The 16,145-nt window shown below is 41.0% G+C and overlaps 1 protein-coding gene across 5 annotated transcripts; it reads right to left on the bottom strand.

Moving 5' to 3' along the window:
- Positions 1-1,355: 1,355 nt before the first annotated feature.
- l3mbtl1 (L3MBTL histone methyl-lysine binding protein 1) lies at positions 1,356-16,074 on the bottom strand. Of its 5 annotated transcripts, XM_068733663.1 has the most exons (22): positions 16,023-16,074; positions 14,698-14,893; positions 13,027-13,214; positions 12,286-12,415; positions 11,525-11,687; positions 10,902-11,040; positions 10,671-10,719; positions 10,146-10,234; positions 9,532-9,636; positions 9,226-9,361; positions 7,571-7,662; positions 6,932-7,083; positions 6,684-6,760; positions 6,373-6,458; positions 4,923-5,033; positions 4,391-4,559; positions 3,523-3,625; positions 3,191-3,379; positions 3,068-3,117; positions 2,204-2,361; positions 2,050-2,112; positions 1,356-1,620 (listed from the first exon to the last, which is right to left on the bottom strand). In XM_068733663.1, the coding sequence occupies exons 2-22, from the start codon at positions 14,861-14,863 to the stop codon at positions 1,486-1,488; spliced, it is 2,550 nt and encodes an 849-aa protein (XP_068589764.1). In that variant the 5' UTR covers positions 14,864-14,893; positions 16,023-16,074; the 3' UTR covers positions 1,356-1,485. The 5 variants fall into 5 exon arrangements, with proteins under 5 accessions (XP_068589764.1, XP_068589761.1, XP_068589762.1 ...); XM_068733660.1 differs by lacking the exon at positions 16,023-16,074 and having other exon boundaries at positions 14,698-15,126; XM_068733661.1 differs by lacking the exon at positions 16,023-16,074 and having other exon boundaries at positions 3,068-3,093; positions 14,698-15,126.
- Positions 16,075-16,145: the final 71 nt, after the last annotated feature.

Here is a 16,145-nt window from a genome sequence, read left to right as displayed (position 1 = left end):
CAAGACAGCTTTGGATGTTTATTAATTCATATGGATTGAATGACATTTGTGACCCAAGATTATCTTGACACGCACACATGCACGCTCTCTTACACACACACACACACACACAAACATACTTGCGCGCGCGCACGCGCACACACACACACACACACACACACACACACACACACACACACACAAATCCCACCAGAGAGACACACAAAGAAGTAAGATTCCAAGAGCCCTTAAAATACTCCTGTAAAACAACTTTCATCTCACAATATCAAATCCGTACAGTGTTTTTTTTAACCAATTCTGACATATAATGTAAACATTTCGCAGAACACACTTTGAATGTTGTTCCCATCACATGTAAACTGTAGAGAGCTCCATTGACTTGCTACCAAATCCAAGTTTATAAAGCCAAACATGAATTTTTGCACTCTCTAGTGACCAAGTGTGGCAACATCATTGTGTAAAAATCCCTTTGGGTTTCACAGTTGTGCTAAAAGTGTCCTTTTCATCAAGAATTGCAAAAAAAATATTTCAGATCTTTGCATAAAGATATAAAAACACTGTGTTGTTTCTGTTCTCTGACTCAGATTCCATATAAGAGGGAAACATTTTAAATTACAGCTCCTGCATCACACGAGTTCTCACATTAATGGTGCAGTAAGAAAGCACAATGTGGAGAATTTAAAAACAAAGTACTTAATACTTCAGGATGAGCATGAAACTGAGCAAAGGCTTTCTCGCTGTTTCAACTTGCTCATCTGTCACAAATAGAAATCTTTTCCCAACAGTCTGAACACAGCAAATGTATTTAATTTTCATCTTACTGTATTACAGAACAGTCTGATAACATAAAGGAGCTATAACTTTAAGGGTTACCAAATATATTACTTCTGTCTCAACTTTTTTATTGCACAAAACGTGAGGCTTGTAGCCTCACTGACCAGCCTTGTCTACTGCATTTAACTCCTCATTTTGGCCACATTTCCCCCCCAAAACCTCAGTTAAGTGTAGGAAATTTTTTGCTAAATGTGATTTTTGTTTTGAATTCTACTATTCCCACTCAGGCTTCTAATGCACAAATTAAAACTCAGCATTAAAAACAGGCGGTTGGAAATTACTAGGCAAACCATAGGAAGATCGAAACAGATGTGAAACACTGAGGTTTGGGCGGTAAAACTATTAAACTGTAAAAACTCCTGATGTTCCACCTCACATTCATCACCCTCCTTCTATCCACCTCCACACCAATTTGTCCATCGCCTTTAAGACATTAGTCCCCCAAAATATCTGTATTTCCTTATTTCCCTTTCTCTTCCATACACCCCCCCACCCCACCCCCACCCCCACCCCCTCTCTGATGGGTACAGTCTGATGGGTACAGGACACCAAACACATGAAAAAAAGGGGTCAGGGTCTTTTCCCTGCAACAGAATGAATTTGGCACATGATGATCGACGGCCCGACGCCACAGGTCAGGTGAGGGCGGGATCACTTGAGTACCTCGTCTGTGCTCTTGAACATGAGAATGGCGTTGGAGATCTTGAGGGCGGGGCCTAGCTTGATGCTCATGATCTTCACAATGTCGGTCTGGGTCAGCAGCAGGAAGGCCTCCCCGTCAATCATCTGGGGAGATGCAGACACAACAGTGGTGATGCAACTGGATATGACAGGTCAAGAAATAATTAGTTTTGTCTGTCATGGGTACATCAAATTAAAACAGAAACACCTTTATAATAAAATAGATGATCAGAGGTGTTCACTTGACTCAATGGTCATTTCTGATACAATACTTTGTATAGTTTTCTAAAGATGATTTTTGTCTGCAAACGGTGAAAATATCTTAAATACTATGTCCACTTAAAGTTATTTACCGCATACTACCCCCCTTCAAAAATTACAAACTATCCCCTTAACAGACTGTTGTTTTTATAGTTTTAACTTGTGCAGTGTAACATGACAGTAAATACCGCAAAGGACTGTTCACATTTGAAAATGTGTATAGCAAATGTGCATTAACCTCATATTTCATTCACATACACTTGGTGGTCTCACCTCTTCTTTGAAGAGACGAGCCTGTTCTTCACAGCCGATTAGATTCTGGACAAACACAAAGACCTAAAGTAGGAACACAACCAATTTCAAATAATCAAACCAGACAGAGAGAGAGAATAAATGAATATGAAGGTAAGTTATAAGGTTCGCATACCTCTTCAACGCTCCATGCTGCCACCTGGCTGGCGTGAATGCCCTGAACGCCGGGCAGCAGCTTACAGTGCTGCTCCCAGCACAGAGACAGAGTCCTGTCTGACTGGCTGCTCAGAGCTGACATGAACAGTGACGGATACACGCCCTCTGAGGACATATCTGAGGACGAACACACACACAAAGATGTGTTGATTTATGATCACATGGACAAACATTACAGATTGAAACTGCCAACGTGTTGTTTTCACGGCAGACATTTTGACACATCTTTTATGGTGCCATCATTAAATGGTACCATCATTAAAGGAGCGGTTTATATGATTGAGTGGCATCTAGTTCTCTGCTCACCCCTCCCATTCCAGGTGTGTCGGAGAACTACAGTGGCCTTCAGGTAACTTAAAGATGGGAAAGGCTCTCTCTAGGGTCTCTGTTTGGTTTGTCCGTTCTGGGCTACTCTACAAACATGGCGGTGAAACATGCCGGAGATTGTGAAGAGAACCTGCTTCGTGTGTGGATACAAACGCCTCATTCTAAGGTAACAAAGTTTCAGATGATTATACTCTAATTGAAAACATAGTTGTGAATAATATTATATTTAATTTCTGCCAACAAATCCCTCTTAATGTTACAAACTTCCAATCTAACCATTTTTATGTGAAAAATGAGTTGACTGCAGAGCAGACTGTGTTGCACATAAGGACAGATGTGAGCCTCATGCAACATTCACACCTGCAGCTGACTTGAAAGATTTCCACTGATGTCCATAAGCTCCTTAAAATAGGGTTGACAGACAGACACCCCTGAACCTGCAGAGTTAAATGCTCTCATCAGAGAAAGATATGTATCATGCATTTAGAAAACTCACTCTGGTAGTCTCTCTGCTGGTTCTTCCTGTATTTGGGAGGACGGCCAATCCTGAAAATATAGGAAAAGATCAATGTGAGACAAAGGCAAGCATGCATGCACATGTAGGCCAACACACACACACCTGCCACGGAAATGTGTCTTCTTGGTCCTCTGGCCGAAGAAGAGGGTCCTCTTGCACTCTGAGTCTGACAGCTCGGCCTTCAGCCTGCCTTGGTTACGCTCAGCCAGTGGGCAGCCGGATATGCAGTGATGGGCAGTGAAGCGGCCGGTCACATGGCCTGAACCATCACAACCAGGCGTTGGACACTTCCTGTTTCAAAGACATCCCCGTAGTGCATTGTAAGAAGACCCATGACTAAACTGCTTTCATGTCAGGTATTGATGTGTATCTTGAATGATTGACCTGGGGAATAAAGTCTCCATGAAATGATGATAGAGTTGAGTTCAGCTGACCTGTTGTGGAAGCTGTACTTGTTGGATCTGGGGTGGCTGATGGGTTTACAGGGAAGCGAGGAGGGGTAGGTGGACTGGCCTGTGGCAGGAGGCTCCCTCACACCTACATCCATTCAAATACAGACATGAACCCTCATACATATTATTGGGAGATTATGCCTATAGCTAACAAGTGGTGTAAATACCAACAACAACGTTTTGATTCCTGATAGTAGGAAAACCACAGGTGTTACTAATAACATTAAAGATGACACTGTTATATTGAAGCATGCACAATATCAGGACTCTGAAACTGAAGCAGCTAAATTAAATTCAGCCATCGTTAATTGTATTGTTTACACCTGTGCTTTTCAATTGTGACAAGTCAAAATGTCTTTCATGAAAAGGTCCCTTTTACAGAAACACATTGATAACAACACCGCAACATACGTATATGGAAAATAGCTGCAAGAAACTTGCAAGAAATAGAGGGATTAATGAATGAAAATTTAAAAAAATTAAAATCAATCCAGCCAAAAAAAGAACATAAGAAAAAAATGAGTGGCAGAATTTATAAATCAACGTCAGGTTAGTTTTAAATGGGAAACAAATTGGTGTATTCATTGTGAAAACAATGAAACAGGTGCATAAATACTTAAGAGGATTTTTTTGAATAGTAGTACTTTAATAAAAAATTAAAGAGGGGTTCTCATTTTAATTAGCATTTAAAATTCCCTTTTTTTCATTTGCCAGTGTACTTTTCCTTTACATGACACTCTGGGGCCTTACAGGGGCTAAAACAAGCTTAGTCAAACAATTACTGTTGCTAAGATTAAATGCTAGGTATCAATAATAACTTTGATTTGAACTTTGAAGAAAATCTACTTCCAGTTTTGACTGAAGTGCTGGTTGCTACCATGTGGCTGATGTGTTTTGGCATCCCGTGGGGGAACTTTGAGTGGGTGACTGGTCGCCTCACACCAGCCTGCTGGGTGGATGTCGGGATGATCCGAGTCCATCCACTCATCATAGACATGACTCCAGCCGTCGTAATGGACCTGAAGGAGGAAATATATAATACTGAACATGCATATACACACACACACACACACACACACACACACACACACACTCAAAATGCACACAGCTCAACCTGCATAATGGGTCCAGGGTTGGTTAGAAAGATGTACATTACAGTATTAGTACATGTAAGCTCTTATTCCAGTGGGGACATCAAAACCATTAGCCAAAGGCCACAACTCACAAGTACACTTGGTTAAAGCTGTAATGGACCTGAGGGAGTTTGAGAAACATTTAAAACAAAATCACACACATACATAATCATGACCTTCTTAACCTGAGACATTTAGTACTTAAATGTTCATAAAATACAAGCTGACAACACACAAACAGAGCATTACCTTAATGCGATGAGTCTCGACTTCCTCCACTGTAGCCACTCTGATCAGACCAGGACTTCTCTTGTCCACAGCCTCCAGTTTCATCTGAGGCTGGAAGCTGTGGGCCGCACGCTGGAGACAGAGCAGAGGATGATTGAAAAACACAGTAACTTGTATGTTCAACTAAACAACCAAACATGTTGAATGGACTTCCCATAAAGCATTGGCTTTACTTGTGCCAAACATCCGTTCTACTATTTAACTTGGGGTATTTTATGCCTTTTATTAGAGATTTTACAGTAGAACAATGACAGGAAATGAGGGGAGGGAAACGACATGCAACAAAGTTGACCGGATTCGAACCCGAGACATTGCGGTTCATGGTCCGCATCTCAATGTGTTTTTTTGCAATCAGTACATATGCATTATCATCTGTTACACAGTACAAACACCTGAACTGTGCCTAATGTACTTAGGACGGATCTTAAAAGATCCGTCAGCTGTAATGAGATTTGTGATATACTGTAAGTAATTGATTTGACCAGGACTGTAACAAACCATGCCTCTCATTATTTTGAATTACTCTGATATTGTCAGTTTATTTTACCTCACCTGGTCCTCCACACCCCATCTCACCTTGCAGCCCATTCCCTCATTAGCCCTCACTATTTAGGTCCCCTCACTTGCACTTGTTCCCTGCCAGATTGTCTTGTGTGCTATTGCCAAGCTCTCCAGCATACCTTAGATATCGATCCTGATCAGTCTGTTCCGACCCTGTCTGTCTGTTATTCGACCTTGGATTTTGCCTGCCCCTTATTGGATTCGCTTGACGGACCTCCCGGTTTTGACCCTGCCTGAACTAAGTAAAGAACTTTACTTAAAGTAATGTAATCTCTTCTGCCTCTTTGATTGCCCATCGTCAAATTCTCCTTTAATGGAAAAAGCGCCCCCCCCCCCCCCCCCCCCCCCCCCCCCTGCAAACACCTCCTGGACTTAATGACATTTCTGAAAATTGGAAAATATAACCTTTTTTATATATATATATAAAAAAATTATAACTACAATCACTGGCACTCTCTCACTTTGAAACAATACAATCCATCCCATTGGAATAGTGTTGGAAGTATGACTGGAGGAATATAACTGTGGACTGCTCCGGGGGATGTATATGCATGTAGGCACATTAAGTGTGTGTGTGTGTATAAGCAGGGAAATATGTGTGGAGATGATTGAACAGTGTGGGTACATCTTGGACTGATCTTGTGGGTGCAGGCGATGCTTAAAGTTTGCCCCCTTATTTCGCCATGTTATTTACATTTTTTAATTAAATAGTAGTAGTAAATATTACTATTTAATATTATTTCTTTATTTTATCTATTTATAATTTTGTTTTTGTGAGCAGGGACAGGATTGTTGAGGGGGTATAATTATAATTTTGTTATAAAAAAGAACATTTATTCTTTGTTCTCACCACTTTAAAGGCGTCAGTGGCCACCGCCTTGGAACCGGTCTCCTCCAAGTAGTGAGACCAGGAGAACCGGGCCTGATCTGGGTAATCTGGTGCAGCAGAACATACATCCAACAAAAATCAGTCAGTGAATACAAACCTAAAAACTCCACCGCTGCATATTCAACTTATTTTCTTCAGGATTATGTTAAAGTCAATACTCTAAAAGTATATTTCAAAAAGGAAAGAAAAAAAGAGGACTAAGTGGGCAGCGATGCCATGCTATGACTATGAACATGATTAAATCAATGATTAACATTGAACACACTTTTCACCTTGGGGTGGTGTTAGGGGGAGGTTCCTCTCCTGGCACCAACCAATAGGGTGAATGTACGGACTGCTGGAATCACACCTGCATAGTTTGACAAATGTCCAGCAGTTCAATCTGCATTGCTTCTTTAGCAATTTCATAAAATATAACAGGCCTAAGTTTCTCCACAGCTGCACAGTGAAATATTTCTTCTAAATTTTTTCTTCAGTCCTTTTCCAAAGCCCATACATCTCCAATGTTTTTGAGGCTCACCAGTAGTCATATGTATCATCCCAGTTGTCAAAATGAACCAGGAAGCGGTCGTCCACCACGTCAGTGACTGTTGCTACACAGATGAGGGAGGGGTTCATACGGTCGACGGCTTCCAGCTTCATTCCTATCTCAAAACTGCACTTCACATCGATCTAAACAGAAAGCAGAAATATTAGAAATGACCTGGCAAGTGCACATAAGAAAGTAGAGACAGACAGAGCTGTGGGCTAGCTGATAAATGGTGTGACAATTGTACTGTGTGACTGTTTCTAAATCTGTTCATGAATTCACCAATCATTAAAAAACTGAAACAGTTTGATATATTGAAGCTTGAACATTAGCTTAAACATTAGCTTGCAGAAGCAAGTCAACATCGACCCAAACAAGCATAAAGCTTTTGATGTCCTGGCGTTAAATATTATTACTAAAACAAATATCAGACACTGACAAATATTGGCACTTTTGGTCTTGTGAAGTGAAAATGTTTTCTGAAACAGATAGAAGCTGCAAATTGTTTAAAAGAGTTTTATTACAACTGCTGCTCGTTGGAGTTGGAGTTTCCCCAACCCCAAATCATTCACCTCATCCATTCGTGCTTGTAGATAATACAACTACCGTATATTATATAGTGGCAGTTACCCTCCCAGGACTGGCAAAGAGTTCTTTGGACGCCACTTGTGCTTTCGTCATTCTCAGGTAGTTGGTCCAGGTAAACTCCTCCTCTTTACAGCCTGCAGGAAAAACAGAGATACAGAGAGAAGATTAACATGATTCATATTTGGTAAAACATCCCATCATTTAAAGCAGAGGTGTCAAACTAATTTTCACTCTGGCCCACATCAGCATTACGGTTGCCCTCAAAGGGCCGGTTGTAAATGTAAGACTGTGTAAATGTAACTACTCCTAACATATTGGTAAATAACTGTCTCTGCCAGGGATGTGCGGTCAGGGGAGGCAGGTGAGGCAGAGCCTCCCCTGACATCATGAAAAGTAAAAAACAAATAATGCTAAAATAAAATAAATAATATTTCTCTACTGATCTGTGCTATAAATGTAACTTCTGTATGATTCCAATCATTTCAAGCATTTTTACAATCAAAATCGCTGAATTAGCGCATGTCCTGTTCAAACAGAGAGGAGACACGTGAGGTGAGGCAGCGACGAGCTGTGCCTCATCTCAGATTGTGAATCCCTCACAAACTGTGTTGAGCGCGTGTCTTTTGTCTTTTGCGAGCGCTCTGCTTCTGAAACGCTCCCGGTGGAATCAAATATGTACCTTACCTATGTGTGTGTAAATAATGCTGATATGAAATATGAAAAACAACCAGTAGTCAATGCACAAGCTGCCAATTGAATGGTGATTTAAGCTACTCTATTGGGTTCATATATTTGTAAATTTGACTTATGTAGTGTCAGTGCCTCACCAGCCACGAACCTCACTGCACGTCACTGGTCTCTGCATTTGATTATTGTTTATTGAAGTGTAAAAATATTGTACATGCAGTTATATAAATGTAAAAATATATTTAAGCACATTTCTGTTATTATGAGTTAAATCCTTTTAATTTAGGGTTAAGAAACCCACATTACTCTATCAAAGATCAAACTTTTAAAGAAAATAGCAAAGACAAATATCAAACACAAGTTATTACAATAACTTTGTTCAATGCTTAAAATCCTTTCAAGGGTGCGTCTGCACAATCCCATGTGAAGTATTTCATCTGTTGTAAACCCACGTTTAAAGTAGTCTTCATTGTACTCACAATCCATTTCTATGTCAAATGTAGAGTAACCTATGAAGAGCTGCTTCTATGACTGTTGTGTTTAAGTATCTCATGATTTTGACTTTCTATCTCATAATTTTGACCTTCTATCTCATAACTTCGACTTTCTTTCTCATAATTTCGACTATGGGGATATTTTTATTATCAAGTCTAACTTTTAATTATTATTTTTTTGCTCGCGGATTCGTAGGCCACATAAAATGTCGTGGCAGGCCTGATCCGGCCCGCGGGCCGCATGTTTCACACCCCTGATTTAAAGGAATAGTTAGTTTTTTTGGGAAATATGCTACTTCGCTTTATTGCAGGGAGCTTAGCATAAAGGAAACAGGCTGAAACATGAGAATGAGTGTATTTCCCAAAATGTCAAACTATTCCTGAAGATTTATCCAGTGAAAGTTAAGATCAAGCACAAGTGACAGACAGGGTTTTTGTGTTCATGATATTTCATTCTCTTTTGACTCTATTAGCTCTTTGGTCTCTCAGTATGTCCAGAGGGTTCTGACCTCTCACCTTTGGGAGTGTGCAGTTTGTGTGCCGTGCTCTCACACCAGCCTGCTGGGTGGATGTCAGGGGAGTTGGCATTCACCCAGAAGTCGTGGCAGTCAGAGTAGCCATCAAAATGAAGGCGCAGCCGGTAACCACAGACCTGGATGATGACATGATACGTTAGATAAACAAAAGCCGGCTGGAAAAGGCGACACCGGGGTGAACTCCTCCTGCATGCAAAGCAGCCTGTGAGTGAATGATGATTTGAATCTTAACTAATCAGCCTGGCCATTAAGATCCTTCGACCGTGTTAATGGACGTCTGGCTCACCTCGGCCACGGTGAGAACAAAGTACATGGACGGATGCTGCGGGTCGATCCCTTCCAGCTTCATCCCCTGCTTAAAGCCGCTCTTCACTGTTGGCACTCTCTGGGTCTGGACACATGGGATACAAAGGCAAATATTTCAGTACAAATCACAGAGATTTAAACTAAATGAAGTGGAAAACAAAGAATGGAGGGAAATTGGATCAGGACAGCAAAGACAGCAAATGGAAAGTTTATCATTCTCATACTACTTCCAATGATGGAACAGAAAGTATCTACAAGACAAAGCTTGTGTTGTAAAACATTTTAGATTGTTAAAAAACTAGATCACTTTTAAAACACCATCAACCCCATGCTGTGTAACAGAATGAGAATATTAATGTATGCTTTTTGGCTGAATCCTCTTTCTCCCAGGTAAATTTGCATTTCTTATTTCCTTCCTTGACAATGCCGCATTATTTTTTCACTCAGGGCGATAGATTTGTCCCTGTGCTATAGGAAGAGCTGCAGTGGTAGTAATGAAAGTAGTAAAAAATCATGGGTGCACTGGGTGAACCTGTGTGTACAAGGCTGTAGCTGAGCCTGAAACTGCAGTCTGAATATTAAACTCAAACCTACCTCTTGGAAAAGCTTGTTGGGCGCAGCAACAGCTTTGGTTTCTTCCAGATACTGAGCCCACGTCCACTGCTCTGTCTTACTGTCTCCAGCTTCACCAAATATACAAATTAAATAATTAGTTGATTCATGTATACAAGGATCTTACACACAAATTCTGAGTCAAAATGTTAATCTCTAAGCACTTCCTGTTTCAGGGATACATATTTAAAGAAAAGAAAGAAAAGTATCAAAGGTTAGTTAAGGACAATCTAAAAGGTATTGAGAACATACAGGGGCTGGACAAAATAATTATTTGACAATACAATAAAACACAATTCAATGCATGTTCAATGATGTATGGAATTACATTATATTGTCCAGGATATGTTATTATGACTTGACTTGACACTGCATCTGTATGTAACGGGGGGGTAAGGAGGAAGGGAAAAACAGATGTACTGTACAGCCGGCAAATAGGCAAAGAAGCGCAAAATAGGATGAAAGATGATATAACAGACAAATGTAAAAATAAAAGATTAGTCCAACCTCCTCTGATGTGCCTGCCATCCGCTTTAGAATCATCCATTTTGTCATCCTAAAATAAATGAAATAGAAAATGCAAGAGTTAAGAGCAGAAAGAAAGTATAGTCACTGAATTAGAGCAAACAAACACGTTGCTTAAAATACTTTCAGTAATGTATCTGTCTGAATTCATCAGATATGAGAACATCTATATTGTTATCTGGATGTTAAATGTAAATAACAATGCCGTCCCACCGTGCCTTCGATGTCAGAGTCTTCCTCAGAGGGACTCAGGTATTCCTTCCTCTTCCTCTTCCTCATGGGTTTCAGGTGATCTGGGTTAAGGGAAGAGACCCTCCCGCCTGCTGGCACCTTCTCTACCCCGACAATCCTCCTGAGGTGCCGAGAGGACAGATACAGTGTTCCTCAAGTCTAAACACATCACCAGACTGTACTCTCTTTCCTTATTTTCTATTATCAGGGTATTTATTTCCACCTTGTACTCTCCAGTGCAGGATTGATTTTGCTTTACTTTACAGTTTCGCTGTACCTCATTTGACTCAAGGCGTCTTTTAAAAGAACAAGTTATGTTGTAATCCTCACTGCTTTTGTCATGTTTCTACCAAAAACTTTCGTCATGTTTTTACATTCAATTTACAATAATAAAAACACGTATTTTGTTAATTACCTTTAAAAGTGTCCTGTGTTTCAAGATGTGTATGATCACGTAATTAACGTTGAACCACAAAATGAAAGTACAAAAGACACTTTTAATTATAAAAAGTTTCAGTATTGATATCTGCGATTCTGGTCCTGTATTACAAAATGTTGCGTTGCCGCCCACCTCTAGCATGTGGAAGCAGCTGTTACCAACATACTTGTCAGTGATGGGCTCTCTGCGCAGCTCCTCTGTGTAGGTCCTCTGAGCTCTGGCATCATAGCTCTGTTGTCTCAGTCCAACCTGGACTTCAGGTTTGAACGGCACCAACCTCTCTGTCTCCACTACTGCACCTCTCACAGAGCCGACAGGAGCCGACACGTCTGACATGTGGGAGAGAAGAGAAGTTATGAAGAGGCTTCAGGTGAAGACTGATGATACAGGTTAACATTTCAAATCTAATTTAAATACTCCGCTGTTCTCTTGTGTCTTCAAATGATTTTTATTTCCTTTACTGAATTCATGTGGGGGATGTTACTGCACTAATACGTGTATTATCATTTGCGACTATTTCCACTACTTGATTGATTACTTTTAACCATTTTGATTTTTTTCTCAACATGTGAGTGGTGCCTGTTTGATATTTTAACATGAATCTGCAGCTGCTCTCTCTTCCCTTGTCAAGAGTGCTCTGTTTCAGCTGATGTAATTATTGCTCCAGTGATCGCTGAAAGGGGCATGCTGTGAAATACTTAGAATAGCAGTGCAGCCATATATAGAAAGTAACAGTCGTTAACTAGCGTGACCTGCAACACCAGGAAATACACTCTGAATTTGTATTCATATCATGCAAAAGCTTTGGTCATCTAAAACCAAAGCAAATAGTACTTCAAGGTATCTAATTTAGTGTGAGGCATTGAAAAGGTGCAGTATTTTGTGTTCAGATCCTGACGTTACAGCCTTATGTAACCACGACTCTACCTGGCTTGTCTGCTGGAGCGCTCTCTGCATCAGCAGATCTCCCAGAAGTCCCGGCGGCTGGTTCAGTGATGCTGCTGGTGGTCCCTGGGGTGATCAGTGTGCTCAACGTTCCTACATCACTCACACAGAACTGCAACACACAAAAACAAACACACACACATGCCTCAATGTATTCATCTGTTTAAATGTGTCTTGATGGGAGATTTTTGTCCATTCAACCATTTTTCCTCCTCAAAACAATTTATAAAGATGCAATGGTGCCTGGTTTGTTTCCATGTTACCAGCCTGTTCCCATTCTAGCACACCCTCTTTATAATGTGAGAAAACATGTGTTACGTTTTGTTTGTCTGGTAGTTTGTCTTTGTTACTGCAGCCTCCTTTATGCTAAACCACTGCAGTGAGTTCCAGTGCTTTCTGAAATGTACAGGTGTATGTTAATCTGTGTCTTGAGAGCATCTTGATTGCTATTACACAGGTGAGTTAAAAGTTTTCTGACTAAAAACTGGTCAACCGTCCAGTAAGTGAACTCTGACTGGATCATCAGAATCCACAATAACACTCTAATTGTTGTCATTGTTGTTGGCTTTTTTGCTTTTATATGACAGATGCAAGTTGAGATGGACAAGAAACAATGCTCTTGCCTACATTTAAGCCAGACTGGTACATGGCATTTTCACAGTGTCAAATTCACACCGTAGTCCAGGTGGATAAACAATTAGCAATGACACTGTTTCATTTTACCTTGAGGTTGCTGCTGGGCAGGATGGCCACCCCTTCCTTCCACTCTAGGACGTGGACAATGCTACAAGCCCCGCCCACCTGTGCTGTCAGCGTGGGTGTGGCTGTCTCACTGGCCCTGCCTCCTTTACCTGAGTCTCCCATTGTAACAACTGGAGTCACCTCCAGCTTCTGATGACTGGCAGCAGGAGCTGAGGAGAGAGATGCATTCAAATTCATTCAACTTCCTGCCTGAGCTCACTCAAGAGTAAGCATGGGACGACAGGAAAATTTCATGGCACGATTATCCTGCCCAAAATAATTGTGATTCATGATATTATCTACGATACTATTAGTATCATATAAAGTAAAATAAAGGTTCAGAAGCAACATTCTGTGAGTCTGTTTTTCTTTACATGATAATTCCTGTATTTTCTTAACTATCATGATAGCGAGCACCTAGGGAGCTTCAACAAGTTACTCATGTGAGGATATTTATGATTATCCCGTTAATAGAAATTCACCCCGGTCAACTTATTGTGAGTGTTTTTTTTATTGTGATCTGCAAAAAAAATCCTATATTGTTCCATCTCTACCCAAGAGCGCACAATTTGTTTGCCACATCATGTTTAAATTTAATTGTAACTATTTGATTTCTGTTTTGTCTAAGAAGGATATCTTACCTTATGGTACAACAAAACTAAGTTGTACTATGTTGATATGTGTTACTAGAGACCAATGTTTCTTCCACCACTGTACATACAATAATTTAAAGGAGTCCTGTTGTTGGCTGTGGCTCAGGAGTAAGAGCGGGTCGTCCACTAATCAGAAGATAAGCTCTTCCACTCCGCAGTGTCCCTGGGCAAGATACTGAACCCCAAATCGCTCCCGAAGACAAATACTGTAGTGCATTCACCATCCTCCACAGATTTAGCATTGCACTCATGTGACATCTTCTGACTCAAATATATAGTTTTCAAAAAAGGATCCAAATCAAAGCAGCAGATACTGGAAACTTAAAATATATTTTTTTTTACTACAGGCAGTCCTCTTTCTTAAACCTGGTGCCTGCCTGGTTATGCTAGTAGCGGCTAATGTAGCCTCGAGCCACTAGTCTCAATCAGGCATGAGGAGCAGAGAGGTCTGGTAAACTCACTCATTTCTCTCTTGGCATCCCCAGATTTAATTTTCTTTTCTTCTCAAACTTTAGTCTTCCTCCCCAACCGACGCTGACTCAAGTGACATCACTTAAGAAACCCAGCTCCCGCTTGAGCCTCAAAAGGCTTTGTACAACTTTAGTAGCATTGTGTAAAGATGATGAGTTCCCCTTTAAAGGACCAGTGTAAAGAATTAGGTGGCATCTAGCGGTGAGGTCGCAGATTCTCCCCTGCACTCGCTTTCCAAGCCTGTAGAAGAACCTTCATTGGTCTTCAATGTAGAACATGAAAGGCCCTCTCTAGGGTCAGTGTTTGGTTTCTACGTTCTGGGCCACTATAGAAACATGACGGGGCAACATGACAGGCTCTGTGGAAGAGGACCGTCTCCCGACGTGAGAAGATTCTATAGATGCTCTCTATGTCTCCCACATCACTACACAATACACCCGGTGAGACAGTGGCTTGAACGTGTATCCCCCGGTTAAAGGAAGGTCTCCATAAATGTGACCACACTGCAGACCCTCAGACTCGTGCTCACCTGGTAGGAGGAAAGCCGTGGTGGTGTGGGGTTGGGGCCGAGCCTTCTTGGCCACACCGTCACTCCCACAGATGAGGACGGCCTCGCTAGGGGACGAGGAGCATGGGTCCATAGGGGTGCGATCGGGTTCTTTGGGTAGAGCCTCCACGTTCACTTTGGCACTCATAACGGTGTCCCAGTCCTTTACTCCGGAGCACTGGAGAGTAAAGAGCATGAGGGGCAGTACAAAGCAGTGCTTTCAAAGGAATAAACAGGTTTACAGCACTCAAAGTTTTTTATGGAGATTTTCCTTTTCTGAATTTGAATCATGGGTGTGATCTCAGGGTGTTGTATGTGGACAGACTGTGAATCCCACTTTTATTTTTATATATATAACTGACTTGACTAAAAAGTTATGGATCCTCTGTCCATCTGATTTCATTTTTCTTGAACCAGTTATCATTAAAAAGGAATACGATGCACATTCATAAGAACAGACACTTACAGATAAGTAAAGACCTGAGTCCACTTTGGTGCATTTCTCAACATTTAAAAACATATTCACCACCATGTTTAGATCATATGACTATAAAGCCTCTGCTGATATAGGCACTTCTTTCTCTTTTTTCCCGAAAATGGCTCTGAGAAACATGAATTAAGATTTATCAAATGTAAATCTACAAGAAAATACTTTTTATTAGATATATTTCCCCCCAACTTAAACAATAATTATATTTATAATTGTATTTTGAGGATGCCATTTACAGAATGATGGCAGAGCCTTCCTCCATCAAAAGCCATGACCCCGTGTGACTTTCTAACAGCCATCCATTAGGCTGCCTCCAATAAAAAGGCAATAATGGTGACACACCAATATTTACGCAGAAGCTCAAGTCCACACACACACTAAATAAAAATACATTTCAGTTAAAATGGCGGAGGCAAACATCCAGGAGACAGAAGAAGAAAAAGAATAAAAGCAGTGTCTCAAACCCTGCGAAAATGTCATTTAGTGAAAAATGAACCCTGTCACCCATTCCAGCTGCATCTCAAATGAATGAGCAACATTCTCTCCTCACAACACCCGCGCGACTGCTTATTTCAAAGTAATCAACTCGGTAGGTTAATGAGGCGCGTGATAGCTCAAAAATACATTTTAAAACGGAAAGCATTTGTGGTTGATTATACCCTAAACGCCAAAACGGTCTGCCTCAAAACACACATTTACACCTGCCCCTTTAACGGATGGGGATAAAAGATGTTCTGATCTGCCACAGTAAGAGGGAAACATAAATGTGAAATAAATTCGTGGTTTCAAATCAATTCGGAACTGAAATTTGGCTTACCAGCTATTATCTCCTGCGGCTCCGGGGCTCTGACTGCGCATGCGCGAGCCCCCAGTACAGTCACCGCTCGTTGACTATAATGTAACGCCAAAAAAAGACTTCGAGCGTGACCGCTCCACTGTC

This window comes from Cebidichthys violaceus, unplaced genomic scaffold (genome assembly GCF_023349555.1).
Source record: "Cebidichthys violaceus isolate CVI_PGR_0920_01 unplaced genomic scaffold, fCebVio1.0.p SCAF_6, whole genome shotgun sequence".
In the NCBI taxonomy this organism is placed as follows: Eukaryota; Metazoa; Chordata; class Actinopteri; order Perciformes; family Stichaeidae; genus Cebidichthys; species Cebidichthys violaceus.
This window is presented reverse-complemented; position numbering and strand designations above follow the sequence as displayed.